The sequence below is a fragment of the Cucurbita maxima genome, unplaced genomic scaffold (genome assembly GCF_002738345.1).
Source record: "Cucurbita maxima cultivar Rimu unplaced genomic scaffold, Cmax_1.0 Cma_Scf00024, whole genome shotgun sequence".
NCBI lineage: Eukaryota > Viridiplantae > Streptophyta > Magnoliopsida > Cucurbitales > Cucurbitaceae > Cucurbita > Cucurbita maxima.
Genome location: NW_019272040.1, coordinates 1134631 through 1160318, shown reverse-complemented (window position 1 = coordinate 1160318; position 25688 = coordinate 1134631). Strand labels below are relative to the sequence as shown.

The 25688-nt window shown below is 36.4% G+C and overlaps 4 protein-coding genes across 7 annotated transcripts in view; 2 read left to right on the top strand and 2 right to left on the bottom strand.

Moving 5' to 3' along the window:
* Positions 1–6227, bottom strand: part of LOC111497791 (CTP synthase-like) — an 11118-nt gene extending 4891 nt beyond the window's left edge. Inside the window, exons 1-10 of one of the 3 annotated variants that reach the window (XM_023148738.1) lie at positions 6034–6227; positions 5461–5540; positions 5205–5291; positions 5065–5115; positions 4824–4977; positions 4707–4709; positions 4514–4578; positions 4291–4374; positions 3947–3997; positions 3790–3852 (exon numbers count right to left, since the gene is read on the bottom strand). In XM_023148738.1, the coding sequence (XP_023004506.1) occupies positions 3790–3852; positions 3947–3997; positions 4291–4374; positions 4514–4578; positions 4707–4709; positions 4824–4977; positions 5065–5115; positions 5205–5291; positions 5461–5540; positions 6034–6151 (756 nt within the window). In that variant the 5' untranslated portion in view covers positions 6152–6227. Of the gene's footprint in view, positions 1–3789; positions 3853–3946; positions 3998–4290; positions 4375–4513; positions 4579–4706; positions 4764–4823; positions 4978–5064; positions 5116–5204; positions 5292–5460; positions 5541–6033 lie in introns of all 3 variants that reach the window. The other 2 variants (XM_023148737.1, XM_023148739.1) reach the window with 2 other exon arrangements.
* Positions 6228–7690: 1463 nt separating this feature from the next.
* Positions 7691–11886, bottom strand: LOC111497837 (protein disulfide-isomerase like 2-1-like). The gene is made up of 11 exons (XM_023148814.1): positions 11624–11886; positions 10969–11053; positions 10712–10809; positions 10585–10640; positions 10030–10147; positions 9928–9955; positions 9750–9841; positions 9497–9653; positions 9288–9412; positions 9018–9117; positions 7691–7884 (listed from the first exon to the last, which is right to left on the bottom strand). Exons 1-11 carry the CDS (start codon positions 11773–11775, stop codon positions 7807–7809), a joined length of 1089 nt encoding a protein of 362 aa, XP_023004582.1. The 5' UTR covers positions 11776–11886; the 3' UTR covers positions 7691–7806.
* A 743-nt stretch (positions 11887–12629) lies between these two features.
* On the top strand, positions 12630–17587 carry LOC111497843 (dnaJ protein ERDJ3B-like). The gene is made up of 10 exons (XM_023148824.1): positions 12630–12933; positions 13044–13192; positions 13283–13415; positions 13707–13821; positions 15796–15912; positions 16008–16094; positions 16298–16357; positions 16444–16521; positions 17083–17154; positions 17264–17587. Exons 1-10 carry the CDS (start codon positions 12863–12865, stop codon positions 17420–17422), a joined length of 1041 nt encoding a protein of 346 aa, XP_023004592.1. The 5' UTR covers positions 12630–12862; the 3' UTR covers positions 17423–17587.
* Positions 17588–19654: 2067 nt separating this feature from the next.
* Positions 19655–24367, top strand: LOC111497771. Of its 2 annotated transcripts, XR_002720664.1 has the most exons (6): positions 19655–20572; positions 20856–21335; positions 22119–22178; positions 22291–22707; positions 22799–23478; positions 24139–24367. XR_002720664.1 is itself a non-coding variant. In XM_023148709.1 (5 exons), the coding sequence occupies exons 1-5, from the start codon at positions 19916–19918 to the stop codon at positions 23348–23350; spliced, it is 2166 nt and encodes a 721-aa protein (XP_023004477.1). In that variant the 5' UTR covers positions 19655–19915; the 3' UTR covers positions 23351–23479. The 2 variants fall into 2 exon arrangements, 1 of the variants encoding a protein (XP_023004477.1); XM_023148709.1 differs by lacking the exon at positions 24139–24367 and having other exon boundaries at positions 22799–23479.
* The last annotated feature ends 1321 nt before the right edge of the window (positions 24368–25688 follow it).

Genomic DNA, 25688 nt, shown 5'->3' with positions numbered 1-25688 from the left:
TTTTCTACTGCTCAGATGGCTCTCACCCCTATCCCCTGTTTTGCAGATCTAGTCTCTAAAACTGAAAGTTTTGAGTTGTTCCAGCGCTCCCTTGAGTCCTCTGACTCCACTCCTACAGCATTCATAGCCACTAATCGTGGCCGCACCCATGAAAGTCACCCTGCTTCCTTTACCAACCAGCGAGGTCGTTCTTATTCTCACAAAAACAACTCTTCTAATCGAGGACGAACCCACTCAAGTCAGGGTCGTCGACCACCTCATTGCCANCAACCAACGGTATGTTCGACCTGATTCTTCTCATGCTCACCTTGCTGAAGCCTTTAACACGTCATGTTCTATTGCTGGACCCGATGCTGCTGATTGGTTTTTGGACACTGGAGCTTCGGCCCATATGACTGCCGACCCATCAATTCTGGATCAGTCTAAAAATTACAAGGGTAAGGACTCTGTGATTGTAGGAAACGGTGCATCCCTACCCATTACCCACATCGGTACTCTTTCTCCTGTTCCAAATATTCACTTATTAGATGTCTTGGTTGTCCCTCACCTCACTAAAAATCTTCTTTCCATAAGTAAATTAACGTCTGATTTTCCTCTCTCCGTTACATTTACTAATAATCTTATTACTATCCAGAATCATCAAACAGGAAGGGGGGTGGCAACCGGTAAAAGAGATGGAGGGCTATATGTGCTGGAGCGCGGCAACTCTGCTTTTATTTCAGCCCTTAAAAACAAATCTTTACGTGCTTCATATGATTTATGGCATGCTCGTCTAGGTCATGTGAATCATTCTGTTATTTCTTTTTTAAATAAAAAAGGTCATCTTTCTCTTACGTCTTTATTGCCTTCTCCATCATTATGTAATACTTGTCAGCTTGCGAAAAGCCATCGATTGCCTTATTCCCGCAATGAACGTAGGTCGTCTCATGTGTTAGATCTTATTCATTGTGATCTTTGGGGTCCTTCTCCCGTCAAATCAAATTCGGGTTTTCTTTATTATGCTATTTTTATTGATGATTATTCTCGATTCACTTGGTTTTACCCTTTAAAATTTAAATCTGATTTTTTTGATATTTTTCTTCAATTTCAAAAATTTGTGGAAAATCAATATTCTTCTCGTATCAAAGTATTTCAAAGCGATGGTGGTACAGAATTTACTAGTACTTGTTTCAAAACTCATTTACGTAATTCTGGCATCCACCATCAACTCTCTTGTCCATATACACTTGCTCAAAATGGTCGTGTTGAGAGAAAACATCGTCATGTGACTGAGACTGGCTTGGCCCTTCTCGTTCACTCTCATCTTTCTCCTCGTTTTTGGGTTGACGCCTTCAGCACTGCCGCTTATATTATCAACCGGTTGCCTACTCCACTTCTTGGAGGTAAGTCACCCTTTGAACTCCTTTATGGCTACACTCCACATTATGACAATTTTCATCCCTTTGGTTGTCGTGTTTATCCTTATTTGCGTGATTATATGCCTAACAAGCTTTCTCCCCGCAGCATTCCTTGTATTTTTTTGGGTTATAGTTCTGTTCATAAAGGGTTCCGCTGTCTTGATCCCGCCACCACTAAGCTATATATCACCTGCCATGCTCAATTTGATGAAACTCACTTTCCTGCTATCCCTAGCTCCCAAGCCCAACCTCTTTCCACTATTCCTATTTCAAATTTCTTGGAACCACATCTTCATCATATTGATTCATCCCCCCCTACCACTTCATCACCGCACATTCCTCAATCCAGTTCATCCCCGTGTGATATTTGTTCTGACCTTGTAGATGAGTCTGTGCAGGTTGATACTTCTCTTGCAGGTTCCACTTTGCCACCCTCGACTTCTAATTCAACCTCTATTGAACCTCCTGTTGATTTCTCTTCTTTGGGCACTCATCCTATGATCACACGAGCCAAGGCTGGTATATTCAAGACTCGTCATCCAGCAAATCTTGGTATGTTAGGCTCATCTGGACTTCTCTCTGCTCTTCTTGCATCCACTGAGCCAAAAGGATTCAAATCTGCGGCTAAGAATCCTGCTTGGGTGGCTGCCATGGATGAAGAAATTCGAGCGTTACAACAAAATGATACTTGGACTTTGGTTCCTCGCCCTGCCAACACCAACATCGTGGGCTCTAAATGGGTGTTTCGTATTAAATATTTGCCCGATGGATCCGTCGAGCGTTTCAAGGCTCGTCTCGTTGCCAAAGGTTATACTCAGGTTCCTGGTCTTGACTACACTGACACTTTCAGTCCGGTTGTCAAAGCTACCACTGTCCGTGTTGTGCTTTCTATTGCAGTCACAAATAAATGGCCTCTTCGACAACTTGATGTCAAGAATGCTTTTCTCAATGGAACGCTTATTGAACGTGTTCATATGGAACAACCTCCTGGGTATGTTGATCCTCGATTTCCTATGCATGTTTGTCTATTAAAGAAAGCTCTCTATGGCTTAAAGCAAGCTCCTCGTGCTTGGTTTCAGCGTTTTAGCTCATTTCTTCTCACACTTGGGTTTTCTTGCAGTCGCGCTGACACGTCACTTTTTGTCTTTCATCAGCAATCTAACCTTATCTATTTGCTTCTTTATGTTGATGACATTATTGTTACTGGCAACAACTCATCTCTTATTAACAGCTTTACTCGCAAGCTTCATTCTGAGTTTGCTACCAAAGATTTGGGTTCTCTCAGTTACTTTCTTGGTCTTGAAGCTTCACCCACTCCTGATGGTCTCTTTATCAGTCAGTTAAAATATGCTCGAGATATTCTTACTCGTGCTCAGTTGCTCGATAGCAAACCAGTTCACACTCCCATGGTTGTTTCTCAACACCTGACTGCTGATGGTTCTCCTTTCTCTGATCCTACTCTCTACAGATCTCTTGTTGGCGCCCTTCAGTACTTGACTATCACGCGTCCAGATATTGCCTATGCTGTCAATTCTGTCAGTCAATTCTTGCATGCCCCTACTGCAGATCACTTTCTTGCTGTCAAACGTATTCTTCGCTATGTCAAAGGAACACTCCACTTTGGTCTTATCTTTCGTCCATCCACTGTTCCTAGTACGCTAGTCGCTTATTCGGATGCTGACTGGGCTGGTTGTCCCGATACTCGTCGTTCTACATCCGGCTATTCTATTTATCTTGGTAACAATCTCATTTCTTGGAGTGCCAAAAAGCAACCTACTGTATCACGCTCCAGCTGTGAATCTGAGTATCGTGCTCTTGCCACAACTGCTGCTGAACTTCTTTGGGTTACGCATCTTTTGCATGACCTCAAGGTCCCTATTTCACAGCAGCCCTTACTCTTATGTGACAACAAAAGTGCTATTTTTTTGAGCTCTAATCCTGTTTCTCACAAGCGGGCCAAGCATGTTGAACTAGATTATCATTTCCTTCGAGAACTTGTTATCGCTGGCAAACTTCGTACACAATATGTACCCTCTCATCTCCAAGTTGCTGACATCTTCACAAAGAGTATTTATCGACCTCTCTTTGAATTTTTCAGATCCAAGCTTCATGTTCGTTCAAATCCGACGCTCAGCTTGCGGGGGGGTGTTAAGGATAGTTGACCGTTCATTAAGGCAAATATCTAGATATTTGCCTTACATTACGGGTTACCATATTTTCCCTTTTACTAAATGCAAATATATTGTATTCATTTATTATTCTTTCCTTTTATCGCTATTTCCTTATTATTTGTAATTTACCTTATTTCTGTATTCTGTAAATGATTATAAATAAGAGAACTCTCACCACCATTTGGGTGTGGTGGATTAATCAAACATTCACACATACATACCGTAAGCAAAAGCGGAATATGCCAGATGTTTGGGACATCATGGATATTCAGAATATTACAGACCTGGATAAAATTCAAAAAGGTTATGAGCATAAAATAAGTAAAATTATGAAAACATAAATCCATATAAAAATAAAAATTTCAATTAACAACTCACTGGAACATGGCAAAACTGAGAAAGCTTCTCCTTCGTATTGTCCAGTATAGGCTACATATAATTCAAAAGAAAAACCTTACGACACCTTGAAATATCAAAACTATTGTATGAAATGAATGTAAGGCAAAAAATTTACATTTAATAAAAATTACGGAGCAATTACAATGGGGACATACTCCAATTAAATATTAACTAAATAACTACCAAAGACAACACAAAACCATAGTACATATAACCAAACTAGCAGGTCCGTGCAATAGCAGGGCAGGAAAGAAACTAAATGAACTAAGGTGATCATTGTGAACCCATACTATGATATGTCAAAGGAAGAAAAGAAAATGTACCTGAGCAGATCGGCACGCTAGCAGATGTGGAGTTAAGCCTAAAGCTCTGAGTTCTCGAACACTGAGTTGTGTAGGCTTTGTTTTCTGTGTTTTAAAACAAATAGTGAGAACTACATTCATCAAAGAATGGTGAAGGAAAAATTTACCACCGGCATAAATAACTGCTCACAGAGCATAAATTATATACAAACTATTTGTACAGTATATAAAGATAGATTATTACTTGCTCTCCAACAACTCCCAATACTGGTATTAAGCTCACGTGGATAAGGCAGAAATTGTCTGGACCTAACAACCCAATTAAAAGGTGAGATGATTCACACCTATTGGTTGTAAGAGCGTGATCTACAACTATTGCATATAAGAATTATATATGGCCACCTCAAGTGGTTATCAAACAGAAAGTATGAACTTACCAACTGAAAAGGACAGTTGCCGCAAAGCTTCAATAAATGGCATTGATTCAATGTCACCTTAAGAAGACAACTAAAATTTTATTTCATGAAACAAAACATAAATTATCAAAATTCTACTGGGGAAATGTCTGACAAATGTAGAAGTTAGGTTACCAACAGTCCCTCCTAATTCTATCACGCAGACATCAGCAGGGCCCTCTTGGCCATCCATGGGAATGGTAGCTACTGACTCAATGTGGTTTTTAATGGCATCGGAGATGTGTGGAACTACCTGAATTCAAATAAATAATATAAATATTAATGAAAAATAACTAGTATGAAAATGTTCAGAGCAGACATAATACAAAAGAAGCATTACCTGAACGGTCTTCCCAAGGTAATCACCTCTTCGCTCCTTCTCGAGAACAGACTAATACATTTGCATGGATGGAATCAATTAGCATGCTATAGAATTCTTAATAGATACTTACAACTTGAAACAAAAATCATTCCAATAACCTGATATATTTTTCCTGCAGTAATATTGTTCTCTCTTGTCAACGTTATATCTAGGAAACGTTCATAGTTTCCCAGGTCTAAATCAACCTGAAATTTGAAAACAAGTAAATAACCTGTGAATTACTTAAGTACAATCATACCTCTACTATAACTGAAACCAATACATGCAGCGAGGCAAATCTATACAATCAAGTTTACACCGCGTCTCAAATGGAAATACGCAGTGTTGTTTTTGTATGGCTAGAAAGGAAGATACCTCACCGCTATCATCAAGAACAAAAACTTCCCCGTGTTCAAAAGGAGACATGGTACCAGCATCCATATTCAAGTACGGATCTGCAAATTCAAACGCAACAAAGCATTGAGGACCAATTCACACGCATACAAGAAGTCGAACCATAATCGACTTTCCTATGGACAACACTGAAGCAGACATGCACATCATCACCACGACAATGAGAAGCAATCAAAGAAATAGAAAAGAAACTACGCTAAAAAAAACAAAAAAAGTAGGTAAAAGACTCGTCATCAAGATGTCACCATGACGAACTAATCTTCAGTCTAAGAGAACACTATCACTTGAAAATTTTCCAAAATCCAAAAAAGGACACTGATCAAAATCAAATAAACGGAATCCAAAACATGCAGAGTAAGCAAACGAGTACGCAGAGGAGAAAACTCATTTAAAAAACAACAACATTATGCAGTTCCGGGAACATAATGCAGCAGGAATCAACAACAGCAGGCAAAGAACAGAGTATAAGAGCATAGAAAACGTGGTTCTCCAGCGATAACAAGAAGCAAAAAGTAAAGGAAAAGAGTAGAAAACCTATTTTAATGGAGGTGACTCGTAGGCCACAGGCTTTGAGGACGAGACCGATACTACTGGCGGTGACGCCTTTGCCAAGTCCACTAACGACGCCGCCAGTGACCAAAACGTACTTCATTGTGAAGAAATCGAGAGGAATACAAGTCCTTGGCGGTAATGTCGTCTGAGCAGGAACGGTTGAAGAAGAAGAGAAGAAGAAGGTGGTGGAGGTTCGGCTTTGTTTGTTTGTTTGTTTGTTTTTGCAGGTTTTATAGTAAACCTAGAAAAAGAGACCGAAGTAAAAAGGGGTTTTGACTCACAGTCAAATCATGCGATTATTATAATATTGATTTCTATTTTTTTATACATTAATTTTATAAATAAATCCCATACATGCTTTTCAAAATATTGATCCGTAAAAATTATTATATTATATAGTCTATGAATTTAGCATGACATTTAATTCAACTATTTCTTTTTATAATTATGCATCTGGTTACATTATTATACTCTTATTAATAACATTTTATGGTATTTATTAAAAATTTATTATACTTCTCACCATCTTATTCCAAATTTATTTTAAAAATCTACACCAACCCGCTTTAAATTACTAATTATTTCACAATTGTGTTATAAAATAATTTTATTTAAAAAAAAAATAGTTTTTTTTAAAGAACCCTTCCCAAAAAATATATATAAACTATAAAAGTATACTAATTACGTTTAAGATGGATCTAACCATATTATATGCCCCAGAGGTCGACATAAGGTTGTGTTTGGCCCTCATTGGTCGTAGGTAAGAAGTTGTAATCCAAATTTACTTATTTCACTTAAAATTTATTATAAACTTTATTTTTTTTTCTTATTTTCTAGAAAGAACGATCTAATTTTCCTGCTAAAAAAATTAAAACGATTTTGAGATCCATTCGTTCTTTTTTCTCTGACAGATGGTCAGAACTTCATACGGGTTCGAATCCTATGGAGAAATTCACTAGAGATAAAAAATTGTTGAAGAAAGAACAGATGTTTCTTTTGTCCCTTGACGGAAAATAAAGAAATAGTTAATATATTCAAGATAATTACGTATTTACAAAATACGTCTCAATTCATCCTATTTCATCAGATCGGATCCAGGATGTGATATGGTTCCTGATTATGGATAGTTCCAATAAGATTGCGAACAAAAATCCATTTATTTATTTATTTCATCTATTCCATGACCGGAACAGGAGGGGGTACACGTTACACCACGATTTTGAATCAGAAGAGAGATTTCAAGAAATGGCAGATCTATTTATTAACTCTCGGGTATTAATTATCTAACCTATCCAAACACATAGATTTAAATCCTAAATTATTCTCCAAAATATGTAATATATACCTATCATATAGTGTATAAGATCCAAAGAGGCCCACATAAACTTTTAATATCTATTCATCAACAAAAAAAATTAGAATTAAATAAATAATCAACCAAAAACAAAAAATCTATAAATCATTTTTAGGTAAAAAAAGGCGATCTCAATTTAAAAAAAGGAAAAAAAAAAAAAAAAATCTCACAGAATCTTTTGTTTCAAATCCTAAAGTTTGATGATATTTAATTTTTCTCTCAGAAACATTCATATACATGTCTCTAAGGTTTGACTCTTTTCTCTCTCTAAAACAGTGAAATAAGTGAATGAAAACAAAACAGAGCTCTATTCAATAATTAACTCAGAGGCCAACAAAACTACAAAAAAAAAATATGAAGTGCCATGTGAGAGTTTGCTTCGTAAGTAAACTTAGATCAAGTTAAGAAGAAGATTGAACAAAACTTGATAGAATGTTTCTCTTCAAGGTGAACTGGTCTGCTTTCGCTGGGCTTACCGACTGCGTTCCATGCAAAAATGACAAACACAAGAAATGGCAGCAGCAACTTGTCAGCTGAAGTTTACGGATGTCTTCAGATAAGATATGTTCAGACAAGTAACTAACACATCTTTATGATATATTTCAGCACCTCCAAATACCGACAGTCTACACACGTTTTTCCCTCATAAATGCATTTGTTTGTATTTATAGGAACCAAATGTCGTAACATGCAAAGGGGAAGAGAAAAAAAAAAAAAAAAAAAAAAAAAAAAAAAAAAAAAAAAAAAAAAAAAAAAAAAAAAAAAAAAAAAAAAAAAAAAAAAAAAAAAAAAAAAAAAAAAAAAAAAAAAAAAAAAAAAAAAAAACACTTTTTAAAGCCCTTGAGTAAACTTTGAGCATGGTATCAATTAAATTAATTCAAAACTTAAACTCACATAAGTGAATCAAATTAGATGTTTTAGGAGTGATTTATAGCTATTTTTATGTTGGGAGTTCCTTTCGGACTTCTCGTCAAAGTTTTAAACGCTATTAGAGAGAAGTTTACACACCCTTATAAATGATGCTTCATTCTTCTCCCTAACCGATAACTGATGTGGGATCTCACAATCCACCCCTATTCGAGGTCCAACGTCGGCACGCCGCCCGATGTCTGGCTTTGATACCATTTGGAACGGTTAAGCTCATTACTAGCAAATATTGTCTCTTTGGACTTTTCCTCAAAGTTTTTAAAATGATTTGCTATGGAGAGGTTTCTACACCCTTAATAAAAAATATTTTATTCTCCTCCCAACTAAATTCGGATTCTATTTAAATTGTGCTCAAAATCACCTTAGTAAAATTATTCTCACCCAAATCCTACCAACCAATCTATTTGATTCCAACATTTTTCTCTAGTTCATATATGTAATTAAAAAAGTAATATATATGCATTAATGGTTTTAAAACAAAATAACCCTTGGAAGTAAATAAGATAAGACTACTAGTGCTATATTCTAAAATAAACCTCTCGACAGCAGTTAAGATCTAGTGATTAGCCATATGTAAGTATAGCACGACCCCACAGATTTTAGGACAAAAAACCCAAACAGGGCTTTATTTATAGCATAGAAAAAACATTGTAAACATAAGGTCTTTGTAAAACTTAAGACTTACCTTATCGAGGATGCGCTGAATCCTCTCAATCTCAGACTTAGCATAACCATCACCTTTCTCCAGACACTTTTTAGCAGATTTCACGTATATCTTTCCATGCCTGTAGCAGAGTAATCAACAACTATGATTAATAATTTCACCATAATCCTGCAGTAAGTTTCTGGACACGCATAGAATATAAAACTATAAACCATACAACGCTTTTTGAATCATTAAAGATGCTATTGTTCTTAAGAAACTGAATGAAAAAATCAAACAAAAATTGCGTACCTTGCATCAGATCCACTAAGCTTTCCAGCTTCCTCTTCCATCTTGGCAACAACATTCTTTTTCTCTCCATTGCTAGCAGCTATGAACTCCTTCACCAATGATTCTAAACTAGCAACTAGACCAGCCTACAAGAAAAATCACATATTTGAGTATTAACATAAAAGAAGAAAATAAAATTTAAACATCGTTGGGTTTGGTTGCTTGCTAACATTTACTGTAAGCTGACCCTTGGAGTCACGATTGGTCCCACTCTTTAAATTAATGAAATTAACAAAGTCATCAACATCTCTGCCACCGTCGTAGTCTTCACCATCCTTGTTGTCTTTAGGGAAGAATTTTAATGTAGGGAAACCACTTATGCCATACCTGTAAAAATACAAAAGATAACCGACCTTTAACAATAACTTAGAGAAATCATTAAGAGACAAACCCCACAACAAATTAAAATAAATGTAAACTTACTTTCCAGCTAGATCACGATATTTGTCAGCATCTAAGTTAGCAATTACTACGCCATCTTCCAATTTAAATGCCGTTCCCACCTTTTCATATATCTGTAGAGGGATAATATAATATGATATTAAATTATTTATTATTCATGATAATTTGCCAGCAAAAGCCTAAGAAGAAAACTACTTACCGGAGCAAGGGTCTTGCAGTGGCCACACCTGAAATATAGAATTGATCAGATACTTTGAAATCATGCTAAAATAACTCGAAGAAAGGACAGAAAGTCAAATACCAGGGTGCGTAATACTCAACCAGCACATCCTTATTTGCATCTAGAACAATCTCATTGAAATTATCAGGTGAAAGAACTACAACACTGGATGGAATTGAAGCTATCTTCACATTGGTTCCTGGATGAACAGAAGTTGATGAATAGAGAAAACCCCAAAGGCCATAAGTTATCGTATCAGCATGGGACTTCCGAAGATTTGGTTTCTTGCAACTTTGATTAACAATTATAGTACAACAAGTTGAATCCGGGAACAAATTTATTGAGTAAACGCTAGAAATGCATCTAAATATCTGTATAACAAGTAAGACATTCTTCGTAAATACTGGCACTAAGAAAAGAGATGGAAAGGGCATAAGAACCATCATATGGACGTGAGCTCTGTGTTCATATGTAAATAGTGGCACGCTTCAGAACAATACAGCAAAGAGTGAAATGCAAGGAGAACGAATTAACAGTGTAAAATGGAGAACATTGTCTAATTCAGACCAACCAAGTGAGGATTTTAAAATAGTCGGCATGTTAAAATAAGATGACTTTACAAGAATGAACAACTACCTGCTTCACTGTTGACAAATTCGGCAAGGGCTTCTGCTGTACGTTGACCTTCATACCTACATATGAGATTGTGAAATCAAGTATGAATCAAACCTCCTCAGTGTTATTTATAAAACAGTTTTCTTACTTTTTCGGTTCGAGCGATTCCTTGGGGAACCATTGAATTGTTGGGTACCCAGAGACTCCATATTTGCTGCATACGCCCTTGTGCTCATCACAGTCAACCTATAAAATATGATTAAGAATTACCGTATTAACTCTCCATCACAAATTGGGAAAGAGAATTCGAGTAACAAGGGAAAATAATAGTCATGATGGGCATCAAAGATTTTACACATTGTATTAAAAAATTGACATAGAACGAACGGTGAAGAACTGACTGACCTTTCCGATCAAAACAGATTTGGCTTTCTTAAAGCTGTTTCCAAGCTTTTCATACTCTGGCGCAAGCTTCTTACAGTGCCCACACCTATTACCATAACAGGGTAAGGTAGGGCTTCATTATACACATGATCGGGGGGAACAATTACTAGAAATTGGAGATATCACTCAATGACTACATATAGATCCCCAGGCACCAGAATTTTTTTAGTAATACGATTAATTTCAATCACTACTTTTCTCTTTCACTAAGAACTACAGCAAAAGTGAGTTCAAAGAACTGGCGGATCGATCTTCACATAGCATACACATCCGTCCCCAGGCCATGAAAACCAAAACTACAAACTCAACAGAGAGAAACGTGGACAGTTCAAATAAAAATGACCGATGCGACAAGGAAATAGCCCCCGACATTTACAAAATATTCCCGAAATAAGAAAAGAACATTTCCGTCATTGATCATTCACTATTCCACTTTATATATTCTCTTCCACTGAGGAACGAAAACAGAGGTGAGCCAAACAGATTTCAGACAAGTTTCCAACGTCAACACACGGATCTACAACCAAGCTATCACAAACAACAGCAAAAACTTCACAACCGAGAATCGAAAGATTTCAGTAACTATTCAATTTCAAATCATAAGAAGAAGGATTACCAAGGAGCATAGAACTCAACCAGAGCTCCTCTATCTTGGCCAACCTCTTTCTCGAAGTTGTCCTCCGTCAACACAACAACATCGTCGGCCACAGCCGCTGAAAGAATCAAGGCCAACGCGGCGAACGAGAACCAGATCTGACACTTCGCCATTTTTACGATTATTTCAGTTTGGAAGGAAATACTGAGAATTTGTTACAAATATCGGGAAATCGGACTGCCGATTGAAGCAGGTAAAGTTTGACTAGGAATTTTTAGTCTGTGGAACTCGTTTTATTCTCACCCTGCGATTACGGAAAACTGTTATATTGGACCACGTGGCGTGAGATAATTGGCCAGTTCTTGGGATACACGATTCTTAATGTGGGGGAGATTCTCACTTGATTGTCGTCCAAAGTGTTGACGTGGCGAGCTGTGAAAGGCTTGAGTACGTTGTGCCGCAGGTGTGGCTTTAATTTAATGAATTCCAGTTTAATGATATGTAGTTATTTTCCATTAGTGTTATTTTAAATTAAAAATTTTGTAAGAATATTCACCGTAATTGATTTTAATAATATCAATTATTATTAATATATACGGTGGATAAGTATATTTTTTAAATAATTATAAAATAAACTTAAGAATTATAAAATTAACTAATTTCATATTAATCTCCTATTATTATTTTTATTCAATGGGCTTGGGCTTTCAATTAAACCTCGTGGAGCTTCAGCCCATCATTAATTTTGTGAATTAGATATTTATTGAATTATGGATATTAAGCTAAAAGAAATTAAATGAATTTATTTTAATAACCAATAAATATAAATTAAATGGACTAAAATAGTAATTTTCACACTTATATTTAATTTTGTTTCGTTTTTTTATTTTATAAAAGCTGGGAAAAGCAAACTCCTACGTGGCAGAAGACGATTGGTTTGTATTCAATAAGCTCGCATTTGATTGGTCCATTCCAAGAAGAACACGTCGCCAAGCGTAGTCACTGGACAAAGTCATTTACTTCGCCATATTTCTGTTTTCGTGGAATCGATTCGACGACCAAGTTCAGTTGACGACTTCGGTCCTGAATTCCAGAGCGAAAATTTGAAAGAAGGGCAAGAAGGAAGTTCGTTTGATCTTCGTGAAAATTCAGTGATGTGCCTCATTGATCTGTGATCGTATCCGACAAACTCTGAATCGTCTCTCAGAGAGTTTGAAATCCCCTCTTTTGTGTTTCTTCCATCGTTGATCACTTTCTCAGATGGCGCAGCGAAGAACGAAGCTCCTCTTCGTTGTTTGTGCCTTCTGCTACGTTTTTTCCGCCATTGCAGGGTATTGTTGAATGACGCAACACTCATCTCGAATACGTCTTTGTTGCTTCACTGCAATGGCTATATTTCATCTCGCTTTGTGCTGATTTTTCTTGTTTCTTATGTTACCAGGAAGAGCTATTATGATATACTGCAGGTGCAGAAGGGTGCCTCGGACGAGCAGATCAAAAGGGCTTATAGGAAGCTCGCTCTGAAGTACCATCCTGATAAGAATCAGGGAAATGAGGAAGCCAATAAACGATTTGCGGAGATTAGCAACGGTAATTTTCTTCCCCCTTTGATATATTATTTTCCAAGATTGTGCACTACTTTTCAGCTTCTGGATTTATTAATTTGGTTGTGTGATTTAGCTTATGAGGTTCTATCCGACGGGGAGAAGAGAAACATTTATGATAAGTATGGAGAGGAAGGTCTGAAACAGCATGCTGCCAGTGGAGGTAGAGGAGGAGGGATGGGAATGAACATTCAGGATATTTTTAGCCAGTAAGCTAATTTTTCTTATTGCATATTGAATTTTCTCTGATGGGGTTGCCTATGGTTCGCATAATCTTCATTGGTTACAGCTCGTGATGTTTATTCTACTATTAAATGAAGCGCAGTAATGGTGTGTAACTGACTTTAGCCATGATCTTCCATGTACAGGCTATCCAATTTAGTTTAGATATGACTTCTATTTTGTGTGTTTGCTTAGAACTTTGGGGGTTTTGTGGTAATTTGATTTCAATTCTGAGGTTGTTGTGTGATTACTGAGTACCGACATTGTAAAATTTGAAGGTTTTTTGGCGGAGGAGGTGGTATGGAAGAGGAAGAGAAAATTCCAAAAGGGGATGACGTAATTGTGGAATTAGATGCATCACTAGAAGATCTCTACATGGGTGGTTCATTGAAGGTAAGGTATTTTCCTGTTGCATTTTACATAATTGCTCAATATTTCCGAGGTATTATTTGGGGGGACGGTTTCGTGAAGTTTTCGAAATGACTTGGGGATCAAGCTATCCTAATCTTTAGCATATTGATCCAAGTAATAACCCTTGAATTAAAGAAAATTAACCCCTGACAAAATTTGGGTCAATCAAGAGATAAGACTAGAATTAGATTACTTTTTAAAATCTAAGGATTTAGAAGCAAGATTTGGAATCAAATTCTAAATTGGATCGCTCTACTTTTGAGGCTCCATTGAATGACTAGGATGCAAAAATTGTTTGAAATCTTAGAAATAACAAAAATAATGCTCAAATTTCTAAGGGTGAAAGTCTCATCTGCTCCATTGAATGGCTCGGATGCAATCTACCACAAGAATTGTTTGAAATCTTAGAAATAACAAAAATGACCCTCAAATTTCTAAGGGTGAAAGTCTCATATGAGAGCTCATTTTCATTAATCCAAAATCTGATTTTTACCTGCCAATTTTCTGGGTATTTATAGCCTCCCTACAAAGGAACCTCTAGCCATTCAAATGCCTACTAAAAAGAAGTTATGGTCATGATCGACAAACTTAACATTACCCTTCAAGTGGTCACTACAAGAAGTTATAACCATGACTGGCAAGTAATTTGCCACTACCTTTCAAATGCCCGCTAAAAGGAGTTATGACTGTGAATGGTAAGTGGTAACTTCCCACTACCAAATACCCCCTACAAGAGATTATGAAATTAAAATAATAAATGAAGTTTTTAAAGCAATTCTAGCTATTTATGGCAACCTTATTCTCCACTTCAATCTTGCAAAGGTTAACTTCCAAAGTTTCAAATGGTTCTTTCTCATTAACTTATAACACATGAAATAGAGGTTGAACTAAACCTATTCAATTTTGTAGATGAAAAATGAATGCTTGTTGAATCTTCCTGGCCTTTAATGGTATAATTGGTCCAGTTGGAACATTTGGAACACCATGATCCGTATGACTTTACTTGTTTATTTGCTCATGGGCCCAGTATTTTTTGTTAACAAGAAAGAAAAATTGCGTAAAAGGGAGAGAGATAATCTCAAAAGTTGGCCATAGGAGTTACAAGAACTCTCTTAGTGGCTTTAATGTCATAGGAATTCTTATCCTGAAAAAGTTAAAATTTGTTTGTGGACTCTTCCGTCAGACGGTTTCATATATCTATTATAGGATTCGGAAGAAACAGTCATCACATCTTCTTCCAACTAGTTTGATCTTGTAAACAAGAAATTGAAACAATGGTCCTCCTTTCCCAAAGGTGCCCTAGAAGGGCTCACAATTTGCTCTGCTTTGTTTTATATGGCCATAATTCCATTACTTCAGGGAGAAAGCTATGAACCATGCTTAATGCCATTAGGTTCATTTTATGGGAGATGTGGTTAGAAGAAGAAATTGCAGGATCTTCTAATGAGAGAAATCTGTTTTCTTTACTTGTTCTTGGGGTCTTTTGCAATTATCTCTCATTCATTTGTATCTGGTCGAAGAGGACCTTTGTCATTCCTTAGACTCTGTTAACTTTTTTGCCTTGTAACTTCATTTGATCATGAAATTGTTTCCTATTAAAATCATGTCTTGTTCAAGAAAACCATTTTCATAAAACTGTGCCTCAAATGAAGTCCTCGTGTCCTCCATTCAATTCACCATTTAAACCTTGGTGCCTCTCCCGTCCCGAAGTTATCATTGTATATGAATGTGGCTTTGGTCTCTTTCATATGCCTCTGAATAGATTTGATCCAGTGATACTGTTTTTCATCTGTAGCTTCGCTCTACCACTCTAATGGTGATATCCCACTATTTTTTTTCCATAGCTGTTTGGAGCCTTCTCCTTGCTTCGATTGGATTTTTCTTCTTTAATGTCTACTTCCCCTAGTATTTTGACTGGAAAATTTGCTAATGGCTGTTATCAACATTGGATTCCAGGTATGGAGGGAAAAAAACATATTAAAGCCAGCACCAGGCAAGAGGCGGTGTAATTGTAGAAATGAAGTCTATCACAAGCAGATTGGTCCTGGAATGTTCCAACAGATGACAGAACAAGTATGTGTTCTTGTTTAACACAATTTCTTACTAAGTCATCCAACACTTGTTCACAAAATTGAGTCTTGTGTCTGTTCTTTCTTTTACTCTTTCAGGTCTGTGAGCAATGCCCCAATGTTAAATTCGAAAGAGAAGGATACTTCGTTACTGTCGATATCGAGAAAGGAATGCAAGATGGGCAAGTAAGAAACACTAATCTTCATCTGGATTGTTTCAATAAAGCATATGCTGATGTTGCATACTTGAGTCAGAATGCTTAAATTTATTGTTTGAAACTATAATGTTCTCTAAAGAAGTGATTCGACGACTTCAAATCCATAAATTTGAGATATTTGCAGTGACGTACTTCCTTTCATGAACATAAAAAACCATTTGGTGTTTGCAGGAGGTCACTTTCTATGAAGATGGTGAACCTATGATAGATGGAGAAGCTGGAGATCTTAGAGTTAGTTCTTTTTCATTATTCAACTAGTTCCATTGTGATTGTATTTGCTGAAAGTTTTGAAAATCAATTACTTTTATGTTCAACAGTTTCGCATCCGCACCGCACCGCATGATCTTTTCAGAAGGGAAGGCAATGATTTACATGCTACTGTGACCATCACCCTGGTAACTCTGAAACTATATGTTTGATGGTTTATTTTGATCTTTTACAACCCTATGGCTACTAAACTTCACATTACTTGGACGCATGCTGTTTAGTAGTAAGGCTTTTTGAGTCCAAGTCACCCTTTTTTAAAGTTAATACGTTTGAACACATTCGATCACTTTTCTTGGGCGTCTTCTTAATTCTCAAAGTTAATACGTTTGAACACACTAGATCACTTTCCTTGGGTGTCTTCTTGATTCTCGAAGTTAATACGTTTGAACACACTAGATCACTTTTCTTGGGTATCTTCTTGATTCTCAAAGGTAATACATTTGAACACAGATCACTTTTCTTGGGCGTCTTCTTGATTGTCAAAGTTAATACGTTTGAATACAATAGATCACTTTTCTTGGGCGTCTTCTTGATTGTCAAAGTTGATACGTTTGAATACAATAGATCACTTTTCTTGGGCATCTTCTTGATTCTCAAAGTTAATACACGTGTGAACCAACTAGATCACTTTTCTTGGGTGTTTTTTTGATTCTCAAAGTTAATACATTCGAACAACTTCAATCAATCAGGTACAAGCTCTGGTCGGTTTCGAAAAAAGTCTCAAACACCTCGACGAACATTTAGTCGAAATTGGAACCAAGGTGAGCCAGAGTATTTACACCTCTTTTTTGGCATTCTATCTCCATCGTCAAGTCCTTCATACATCCAATCAAAACCCAAAATAACTTCTGTTACTGTGATCATGATTAGGGAATTACAAAACCCAAGGAAGTAAGGAAGTTCAAAGGAGAAGGAATGCCATTGCATTTCAGCACAAAGAAAGGGGATCTTTTTGTCACATTTGAGGTGTTATTTCCCACATCGTTAACAGAGGATCAGAAGACAAATATCCAGAAAATTCTTGGTTAGTTTCTTCTTTTTTTCTTCTTTCTTTTTGTTTTGCTCAAAAAGATATATATATATACCCATTGTAGTAGGCTGTAGCATGTGGTGGATCATTATAAACATTTGGAATCGCTGAGCCTTGCAGAAGTTTTGATTGATTTATTTAACATCTTATCTATATGATATTCATCTTTCATATTGTTAAACTCATTTTAAGTTGAACCCTTTTTTTTTTACATTGTCATTTATGACAAATTAGGATTTAAGAATCAAATTTATTCCTCTCGTGAATCAAAAAAAAATATATAAACTTAGGTAGATATTCATAGTTCAGAGAAGATTAGCATTTAACCTTTATAATATATATATAGTGCCATGCTGACCTTGAGCTAGCTACGAATAGCACTCCTCTCGCCTTCTCAGCTACTATAGACCCTCTGCCATCTATTGCAACAGGACCTCTGCTCAAAAAACGGGAAAGATTTTTTAGAAATCGTCGGCTGTTGGTCTGGATATGAGACTTTTTGGACCGTTTGGGAAGAAAGTCTTCCTTTCCTAATTTAAAGCTTTAAGGCTGCAAATACTCAACTCTCTTTTCCCTCTTCGAGCACTAAGCACTAATCTCTGCTCCAATCCAAATCTCACCTATCCCATTTATTTATACATATTAATTTTAGTTTTTTTTTATTAAAAAGTAAAATAAAAAAAACTATATTTTCTACTTTAACAATATGAAATTAGTATATTCTTGTTGAGCAGCTCGGCTAGCAAATAGATAAGACTTGTAAAAAGGCATTTATTTCTTTTCAATATTAATTCGAAGGATTAACATAATTTTTTTAATACAAAGTTTCAAATTTAAATATTAAATTAGAAAATGTAAAATATTTTATTATTCCTACTTTAAATACTAGTTTTAATAATTCCTAACTATTAATCGACATTGTTATGTTAGATTAATCTTGTGACATTTACCTCCAAACTTTCATATATTATATTCTGTTAAATCATTTAACCTTATTCAAATTTATTATGTTAATTTAATATTTTGATATTTACTAACATAAATATGGTGCCTTCTTGTTCTATAAATTAACAGGAAAAAATGTTGAATTTCACTTTGAAAAAAAAAATATATATATTAGTTCCTATAATTTAAAATGTAAAAACGAAATTCTAATTTTTAAAATCATACATAGACTCAGGCTCATAATTTATATAAATTACTAGTTTTTTTAAATAATTGACATTTTTTAAATAATTTTTTTAAAAAATACACAATTAATTTATAAAAAAATTTGAATTGATAATCGAGTTAAAAACTGATATTTAATTTATATTTAAAATAACTATGGCTATATGGTTCATTAAAAAATGACATAGAAATATTATTAGAAAATAAAAGGAAAAGGGATAACTAAATTAAACCTAAAATTTGGCAATTAAGTTAACCCATTAGCCTCATTTTTCATTAAAAATCATTAACTAAATACCTAATAATTGGCACAATTAAGTGAACAAATTAGAATCATTTATTACTCATTAAAAACTACGACCTCGTTGTTAGAAAATTAAACCAATAATTATTAACAAAATTTAGCAAATTGGCAATTAGGCTAACTCATTTTATTAGCACCAATTATATTTTTTATTTTATTAAAAACTCAATTGTTACAAATAAATAAATAAATGAATAAAACACTAATTAGTTTTAACTCAACAATTTACCCGTTTATTAATGAAAAATAAGTCGGCTTAATTTTTTATTTTCTGAAATTTAATTACATGGAAACCAAAAAACGACAAAACATTATCCAACATTTAGTCCAAAATCGGAATAGTCCCATTTCCGAAAAAGAAAAAAACAAAAAATACCGGCAATCGTCGTTGTAGAAAAATCGAACGGTTTGGAAGTACTCCACGTGGGAAATACGACGATCCAGGTGTCGGCTGGATCGGGCGAGTTGAAATTTGTCGGGTACTCGCAGGCGAGTAGGTGAACGATCATCATGAGAAGTCGTGCAATACTGAAAGAAGAGAACGTAGATATTGCGGACACGTCAGGTATCTGCGTTGAATTTTGTCAACGTGTTATATACGCGCTTGCTGACGTGGCTAAATTCGGATAGCTCCAGAAACTTTTGAAACAAACGGGCGTTCTACTCACGCGCTTTCGTGGGAAATTAAATTATCTTCACAACCGATATCAAAGCGGCGTCGTTTTAATGTCTCCTCGTGGCTTCCGCCTATAAATGTACCGTTCTTAGTTTCTCTCTCTTGCCTGTCTCTCTCTAAATACGTGTGTACGAATTTCTCGTCGGAGTTCAACGGGACAACCCAAATTCAAAGATCGTGGCAATCGTTGGAGTCTATTATATACGCTGTTGCTTGCGTGAATCTCGTGTAAATATCGGAATCTGATTGTAATTTTCGATCGATATATCTTTTGATACCCAAAGCCAAAGAAGAAACAGAGTATTTTGTTTATTGGAAATCGGTTTTGGAAACAACGAAGTGATGGATATCTTCTGTTTGAATCCTGGAACCTACGGGATTTCTTCGTCGTTTTCAGTAAATGCGGCTCTTGATGTTCGTGCGAATCCATCTCAGGTCAGTACAACCGGTAGGTCGGCGGCGGCGGCGGTTGAGAAACCGCAGAAAATGATTTCGCCGTCGTCGTCTTCTTCTTCATCTTCGTTTCGGAAGTTTTCTTTGAAGTATCCTCTGCAATCGCTGTGGAGTCGGAGTGGTGAAGCTGGGAATCCGAGGCGAGGCGGTTTGGCGCTTGACGACGCCGTTTTGGTAGAGAGTGAAAACGATCGGAGAGTCGTTCTTGAGGAGGAAAGTGAGAATGTAGCAACTGGATCGGAGTGGAGAGATGGAAATTGGGTGATGAAGATTTTAAGAGTGAGATCTCTGTGGAGAGAGGAAGAGAAGCAGGGAAATGCTGAGGAAGTGGTTGAAAACGAGATGGACGAATATCGAGCAAGTGCTTGTGATGGAGAAGAGGGCTGTGATACTTGCAGAATCGTTGAGGAAGAAGATGAAGAACAGATTGAATTTGATGAACACTCGTTTTCCAGATTGCTTAGACGGGTTTCGTTGGCTGAAGCGAGGTTATATGCTCAAATGTCGTATCTAGGGAACCTCGCGTACTCCATTTCCGAAATTAAGGTACATAATCTGATTCTATATCAAGAATTTTGTAATTTTGTTTCATAAATTAAAGAACTCCATGTCAAGATTTGTATGCTAGTCGAGCGATCTGAGTGGCTTTTAACTACGGATCACTTCATTCTTCAAGAAGTTTTTCAGTGATAGATAGGAACAGAAACGATCTGGAATGATTCTGCTATGTTGGTTTATCATATCAGTTCCTTTTTTCCTTCTATGATCTTGAGTTTTGATTCGTTTGTGGGTGATTCTTATAAATCTGGTTTCATTTTGGTTAATCCAGCCGAAGAACCTGCTGAGGCATTATAATTTACGCTATATAACTTCTTCAATAGAAAAGAGGGAAATAGTTATGAAAACTGAGAAAAACCAAGAGCCATCTGCATCTAAAGAGGCTGAAAGGGATCTAAAAAATGATGAACAATGTGAAGAACAGAAGGATGGATATCAAATAAGTGCATCTACAGCTTATGAGATTGCTGCCTCTGCTGCTTCTTATTTGCATTCTCATACCAGAAAAATACTTCCATTCAGATCCTCTAAAATTGGGGATTCGCTTGAAGCAAGTCAGAACAATGTTGACATGATGAATTCAGAGATGGCTTCTTTGATGGCAACCACGGACTCGGTTACTGCTGTTGTTGCTGCAAAGGAAGAAGTGAAGCAGGCTGTTGCAGATAATTTGAATTCGACTCGGTCATCACCTTGCGAATGGTTCGTGTGCGACGAGGTTGAGAGCGGTACAAGATTCTTCGTCATCCAGGTACATATACCTTCCCTCTTGCTAGAAAATGAAGAAATGAGGAATAGCCTAGGCATGAGGTCGCTGGAGGTTGGCATTTGATTCGTTTTAAACAGATTTCGTTCTTTTTTGGACCGAGGATCTCGGTTCTTCATGATGTTAATCTAAGCATTAACAATCACTTGTTATAATTATGAGATCCCATGTTGGTTGGAGAGGAGAACGAAACATTTCTTATAAGGGTGTGGAAACTCTCTCTAATAGACACATTTTAAAACTGTGAGGCTTACGGTGATATGTAACGGGCCAAAGTGGACAATATCTATTAGCGGTGGACTTGGGTTGTTACAAATGATATCAGAACCAGACACCGGGTGGTGTGCCAGCGAGGATGTTGGCCCTCAAAGGAGGTAGATTGTGAGATCCCACATCGGTTGAGGAGGAAACAAAACATTCCTAAGGGTGTGAAAACCTCTCTCCAACAGACGCGTTTTAAAATCGTGGGGTTGACGACCATACGTAAGGGGCCAAAGCGGACAGGGCTTAGGCTATTACAAATGGTATCAGAGCCAAACATCGGACGGTATGCCAGTGAGGACGTTGGCCCCCCAAGGGAGGTAGATTGTGAGATCCCACATCAGTTGGAGAGGAGAACAAAACATTCCTTATAAGGGTGTGGAAACCTCTCCCTAATAGATATGTTTTAAAACTGTGAGGCTGACGACGATACGTAATGAGTCAAAAATTGCTAGCGGTGAACTATGTATTTGGCCTAATTTTGATGGTTTCCTTCCTTCGGTGTAGGGATCTGAGTCACTGGCATCTTGGCAAGCAAATTTGCTTTTTGAACCCATTGATTTCGAGGTACAAATTCTTGCTTCAAACTTTATAAATTACATGCGGTTAATATTGACATATGATGAATCTTTAAAATACGCAACAAACTGGTGTATGTTCTAAATGCCTTGTTATTTAGGGACTAGGAGTCCTTGTCCACAGAGGAATCTATGAGGCTGCTAAAGGAATATATGAACAGATGCTGCCTGATGTCCTCGAACATCTACAATCTCATGGTAACCGCGCGAACTTTCGGTTTACTGGGCATTCTCTGGGGGGAAGCTTGGCGCTGCTCGTAAATCTCATGCTCTTGATAAGAAATAAGGTCCCAGTTTCTTCCTTGCTTCCTGTCATTACATTTGGTGCACCATCCATAATGTGTGGAGGTGACCACTTACTTCGCAAGCTCGGTTTGCCTCGGAACCATCTTCAAGCTGTTACATTACATAGAGACATAGTACCACGAGCGTTCTCGTGCCAGTATCCGAACCATGTCGCAGAACTTCTTAAAGCTGTCAATAGGAACTTCCGGAATCATCCATGTCTAATTAACCAAGTGAGCTTCAAATCTTATTACATGAATCAAATGATACAAATGCTTGGTCGAAGTGTTATGATCTAACTATTACGAACTAAATAAACTGCAGAAATTGCTGTATGCACCAATGGGCGAGCTTCTAATTCTGCAGCCCGATCATAAATTCGCTCCAAGCCATGATCTTCTTCCTTCAGGCAGAGGTCTGTATCTTTTAAGCTGTCCACAACCTGATGCCAATGATGCAGAGAAGCAACTCCGAGCAGCACAAAAGGTATTCTTAAACACACCGCATCCACTTGAGACCCTCAGCGATCGATCCGCTTATGGTTCAGGTGGAACGATCCAAAGAGATCACGACATGAATTCATACCTAAGGTCGATTCAAGGAGTGATTCGTCAAGAGCTAACCCGCATAAGGAAAACAAGGAGAGAACATCGGCGCAAGGTCTGGTGGGCTCTTGTGGCTCCAAACAACGTCGATATAGGAATCATCATTGGACGGCCTGCCGATTCAATCTCAAGTATCCTGCAAACAGGACGAGAGTCGTTGAGACGATTGAGTAGGCTTGTTGCTTCACAGCATATGAATCTGCTTGTGGTGCTGTTGCTCCCTGCTAGATTGCTATTACTTGAAGTCAATGGGTGGTGGGTTAGAACTTGAAAGACTATGTTCTAGTTCTTGTTCATTCGGTTGCCCAAACAGTTCACAGATTCTTTATTCATTGGTTCCAAAATATAGACAGCAACATCATCATCAACGAGTTGATTGTTCAATATTATGGGTGGTTGGTGTTAGACGAACACGACTCCCCACAATGGTATGATATTGTCCACTTTGACTCTCATGGCTTTGCTTTGGGCTTCCCAAAAGGCCTCATGCCAATGGAGAGTGTATTCTTAGATTATAAACCATGGAGAGTGTATTCTTAGATTATAAACCGCCCAAAAGGCCTCATGCCAATGGAGAGTGTATTCTTAGATTATAAACCCATGATCATTCCCTAAATTAACCGATGTGGGACTTTCATCATCCAACACCTCCCCTCGAACAAAGCACGCCTCCCCTTAATCGAGGCTCGACTCCTTTGGAGTCTTAGTCATTTTTGACTGCCTTCGTACCTTCGAGGGGCTCGACTCCTTTGGAGTCTTAGTCATTTTTGACTGCCTTCGTACCTTCGAGGAGGCTTGACTCCTTTTGGAGTCCTTTGTTCGACATTTAAGGATTTGCCAATCTATTGACACAGCTAAGTTTAGGGCATGGCTCTGATACCATGTTAGACGAACACGACTCCCCACAATGGTATGATATTGTCCACTTTGAGCATAAGCTCTCATGGCTTTGCTTTGGGCTTCCCAAAAGGCCTCATGCCAATGGAGAGTGTATTCTTAGATTATAAACTCATGACCATTCCCTAAATTAACCGATGTGGGACTTTCATCATCCAACAGTTGGAACGAACTTCCTTTCCAACTTCAAGAAACAGTTGCTTGTACACAATTCTTGTTCTTGTTCTTCGCCTGTAATTACCCTTGTTCTTGTAAAGGTCCTGGTAATCTATTACGATCAACATGAGCTATTGTTGCACGCTTTTGTGTTCTTCCTCTGTTTATCACGTTTTACTATAATTTGGTAGTGATAAGACATTTTTAGAAGGTTTAATAAAAAAGTTTAGAATTTGTCTTTTCTTTTTCTTAAAGGTTTAATATATATTTCATATTATACATTTTAAAATGAAAATATTTTAAGGGTTTAAAATAAACGATCCAATAAATTAATTTTTTTATCTCAAATAGTTGCCTACAATAATATATAATTTAATTCAGTAAAATCATACTTTTGATTGAATTTACATTTCTTTAAAGGGCACTAATTTAGATTATATTATTGATTATATTATGGGTTGTTTTGATAATAATTAAATTGGCTGATTAATTGGATTTAGTCCAACTAAAAAATATCAATAATTTTTTAATAGGGAAAAATATACATTTTTTAAAAATTAAAGAAATTAAATTATAAATTTAGTTCGGTTAAAAATTTATTTACATAAAAATCTCAAAAATATTTTTACCCATTTTATTAAATTAAAAGACCATTTATAAATTTTATCAAATTATTTAAAAAATAATTATTAAAATTATACAAAATTTAACTTTTTTTAGTTATAAAGATTAAATTTATAATTTAATTATAAATTTTAGTATTTTGTCTCATTAAAAAACTTTTTACTGGAAGATTTCAATGATTGGTGGGGACACTACAACTTGGAATAAGAATTATTATAAGCGCCTTCATAAGCGCTTCAAAAATAGATAATTTTGTATCTAACTGTATAAAAGCAGGGGCGGATCTATGAATAGGAGATGTTGTGCGAGTATCTACAGGACCCAAATTATCAATAGGCTCTCCAAGCACGTTGAAAATTCGGCCGAGAGTCGCTCCACCGACTGGAACACTTAGAGGAGCTCTCGTGTTAACCACTTTCATTCCTCTCTTTAGACCATCTGTAGCACTCATAGCTACAGCTCTAACCCGATTATTTTCTAATAATTGTTGTACTTCACAAGTCACATCAGAGCGTACGTCATAAATGCTTTGTCAAATTGTCAAAGCTGAAAGTAATATATCAATTTTTCTCAAACACAAACATTACAAACCATATGCTTAGGGTTATAGTAATTAATTAGTTAAAATATTCTACGGAATTTGATAAAATAATAATGATAATTTTTGTTAAAAGAAGAGACACAATAACACCTTTTTCAAATTTTATATAAGACTGTTTTTCGAGAAATTCTTTATTTTTTCCTCTTAAAGAAGACATGAATAATGAACAAACATTCCATTCAATTGAAGATAGATGGAACAACCGACCCGTTGAAATATCATCACTATACGAGCTTGTATATTTATTGTATATTTATTTTATATAAGATATCTGATTTTAGGACGAGAGAACTACATATATAAGAGTGCAAATGTTTAACACAAAGAGTTG

What these genes read in the sequence shown, in the direction of transcription:
- LOC111497837 (XM_023148814.1), bottom strand. Translation starts at nt 11,775, where the DNA reads ATGGCGAAGTGTCAGATCTGGTTCTCGTTCGCCGCGTTGGCCTTGATT. An exon ending in ATTTGTCAACAGTGAAGCAG is followed by an intron (nt 10,148 to 10,584) that starts GTAGTTGTTCAT and finishes CTGTTCATCCAG; the next exon opens with GAACCAATGTGAAGATAGCT. An exon ending in GTTGAGTATTACGCACCCTG is followed by an intron (nt 9,956 to 10,029) that starts GTATTTGACTTT and finishes TCTATATTTCAG; the next exon opens with GTGTGGCCACTGCAAGACCC.
- LOC111497771 (XM_023148709.1), top strand. Translation starts at nt 19,916, where the DNA reads ATGGATATCTTCTGTTTGAATCCTGGAACCTACGGGATTTCTTCGTCG. An exon ending in CAAGATTCTTCGTCATCCAG is followed by an intron (nt 21,336 to 22,118) that starts GTACATATACCT and finishes CCTTCGGTGTAG; the next exon opens with GGATCTGAGTCACTGGCATC. An exon ending in ATCCATGTCTAATTAACCAA is followed by an intron (nt 22,708 to 22,798) that starts GTGAGCTTCAAA and finishes AATAAACTGCAG; the next exon opens with AAATTGCTGTATGCACCAAT.
- LOC111497843 (XM_023148824.1), top strand. Translation starts at nt 12,863, where the DNA reads ATGGCGCAGCGAAGAACGAAGCTCCTCTTCGTTGTTTGTGCCTTCTGC. An exon ending in ATTCAGGATATTTTTAGCCA is followed by an intron (nt 13,416 to 13,706) that starts GTAAGCTAATTT and finishes TAAAATTTGAAG; the next exon opens with GTTTTTTGGCGGAGGAGGTG. An exon ending in AAGGAATGCAAGATGGGCAA is followed by an intron (nt 16,095 to 16,297) that starts GTAAGAAACACT and finishes TGGTGTTTGCAG; the next exon opens with GAGGTCACTTTCTATGAAGA.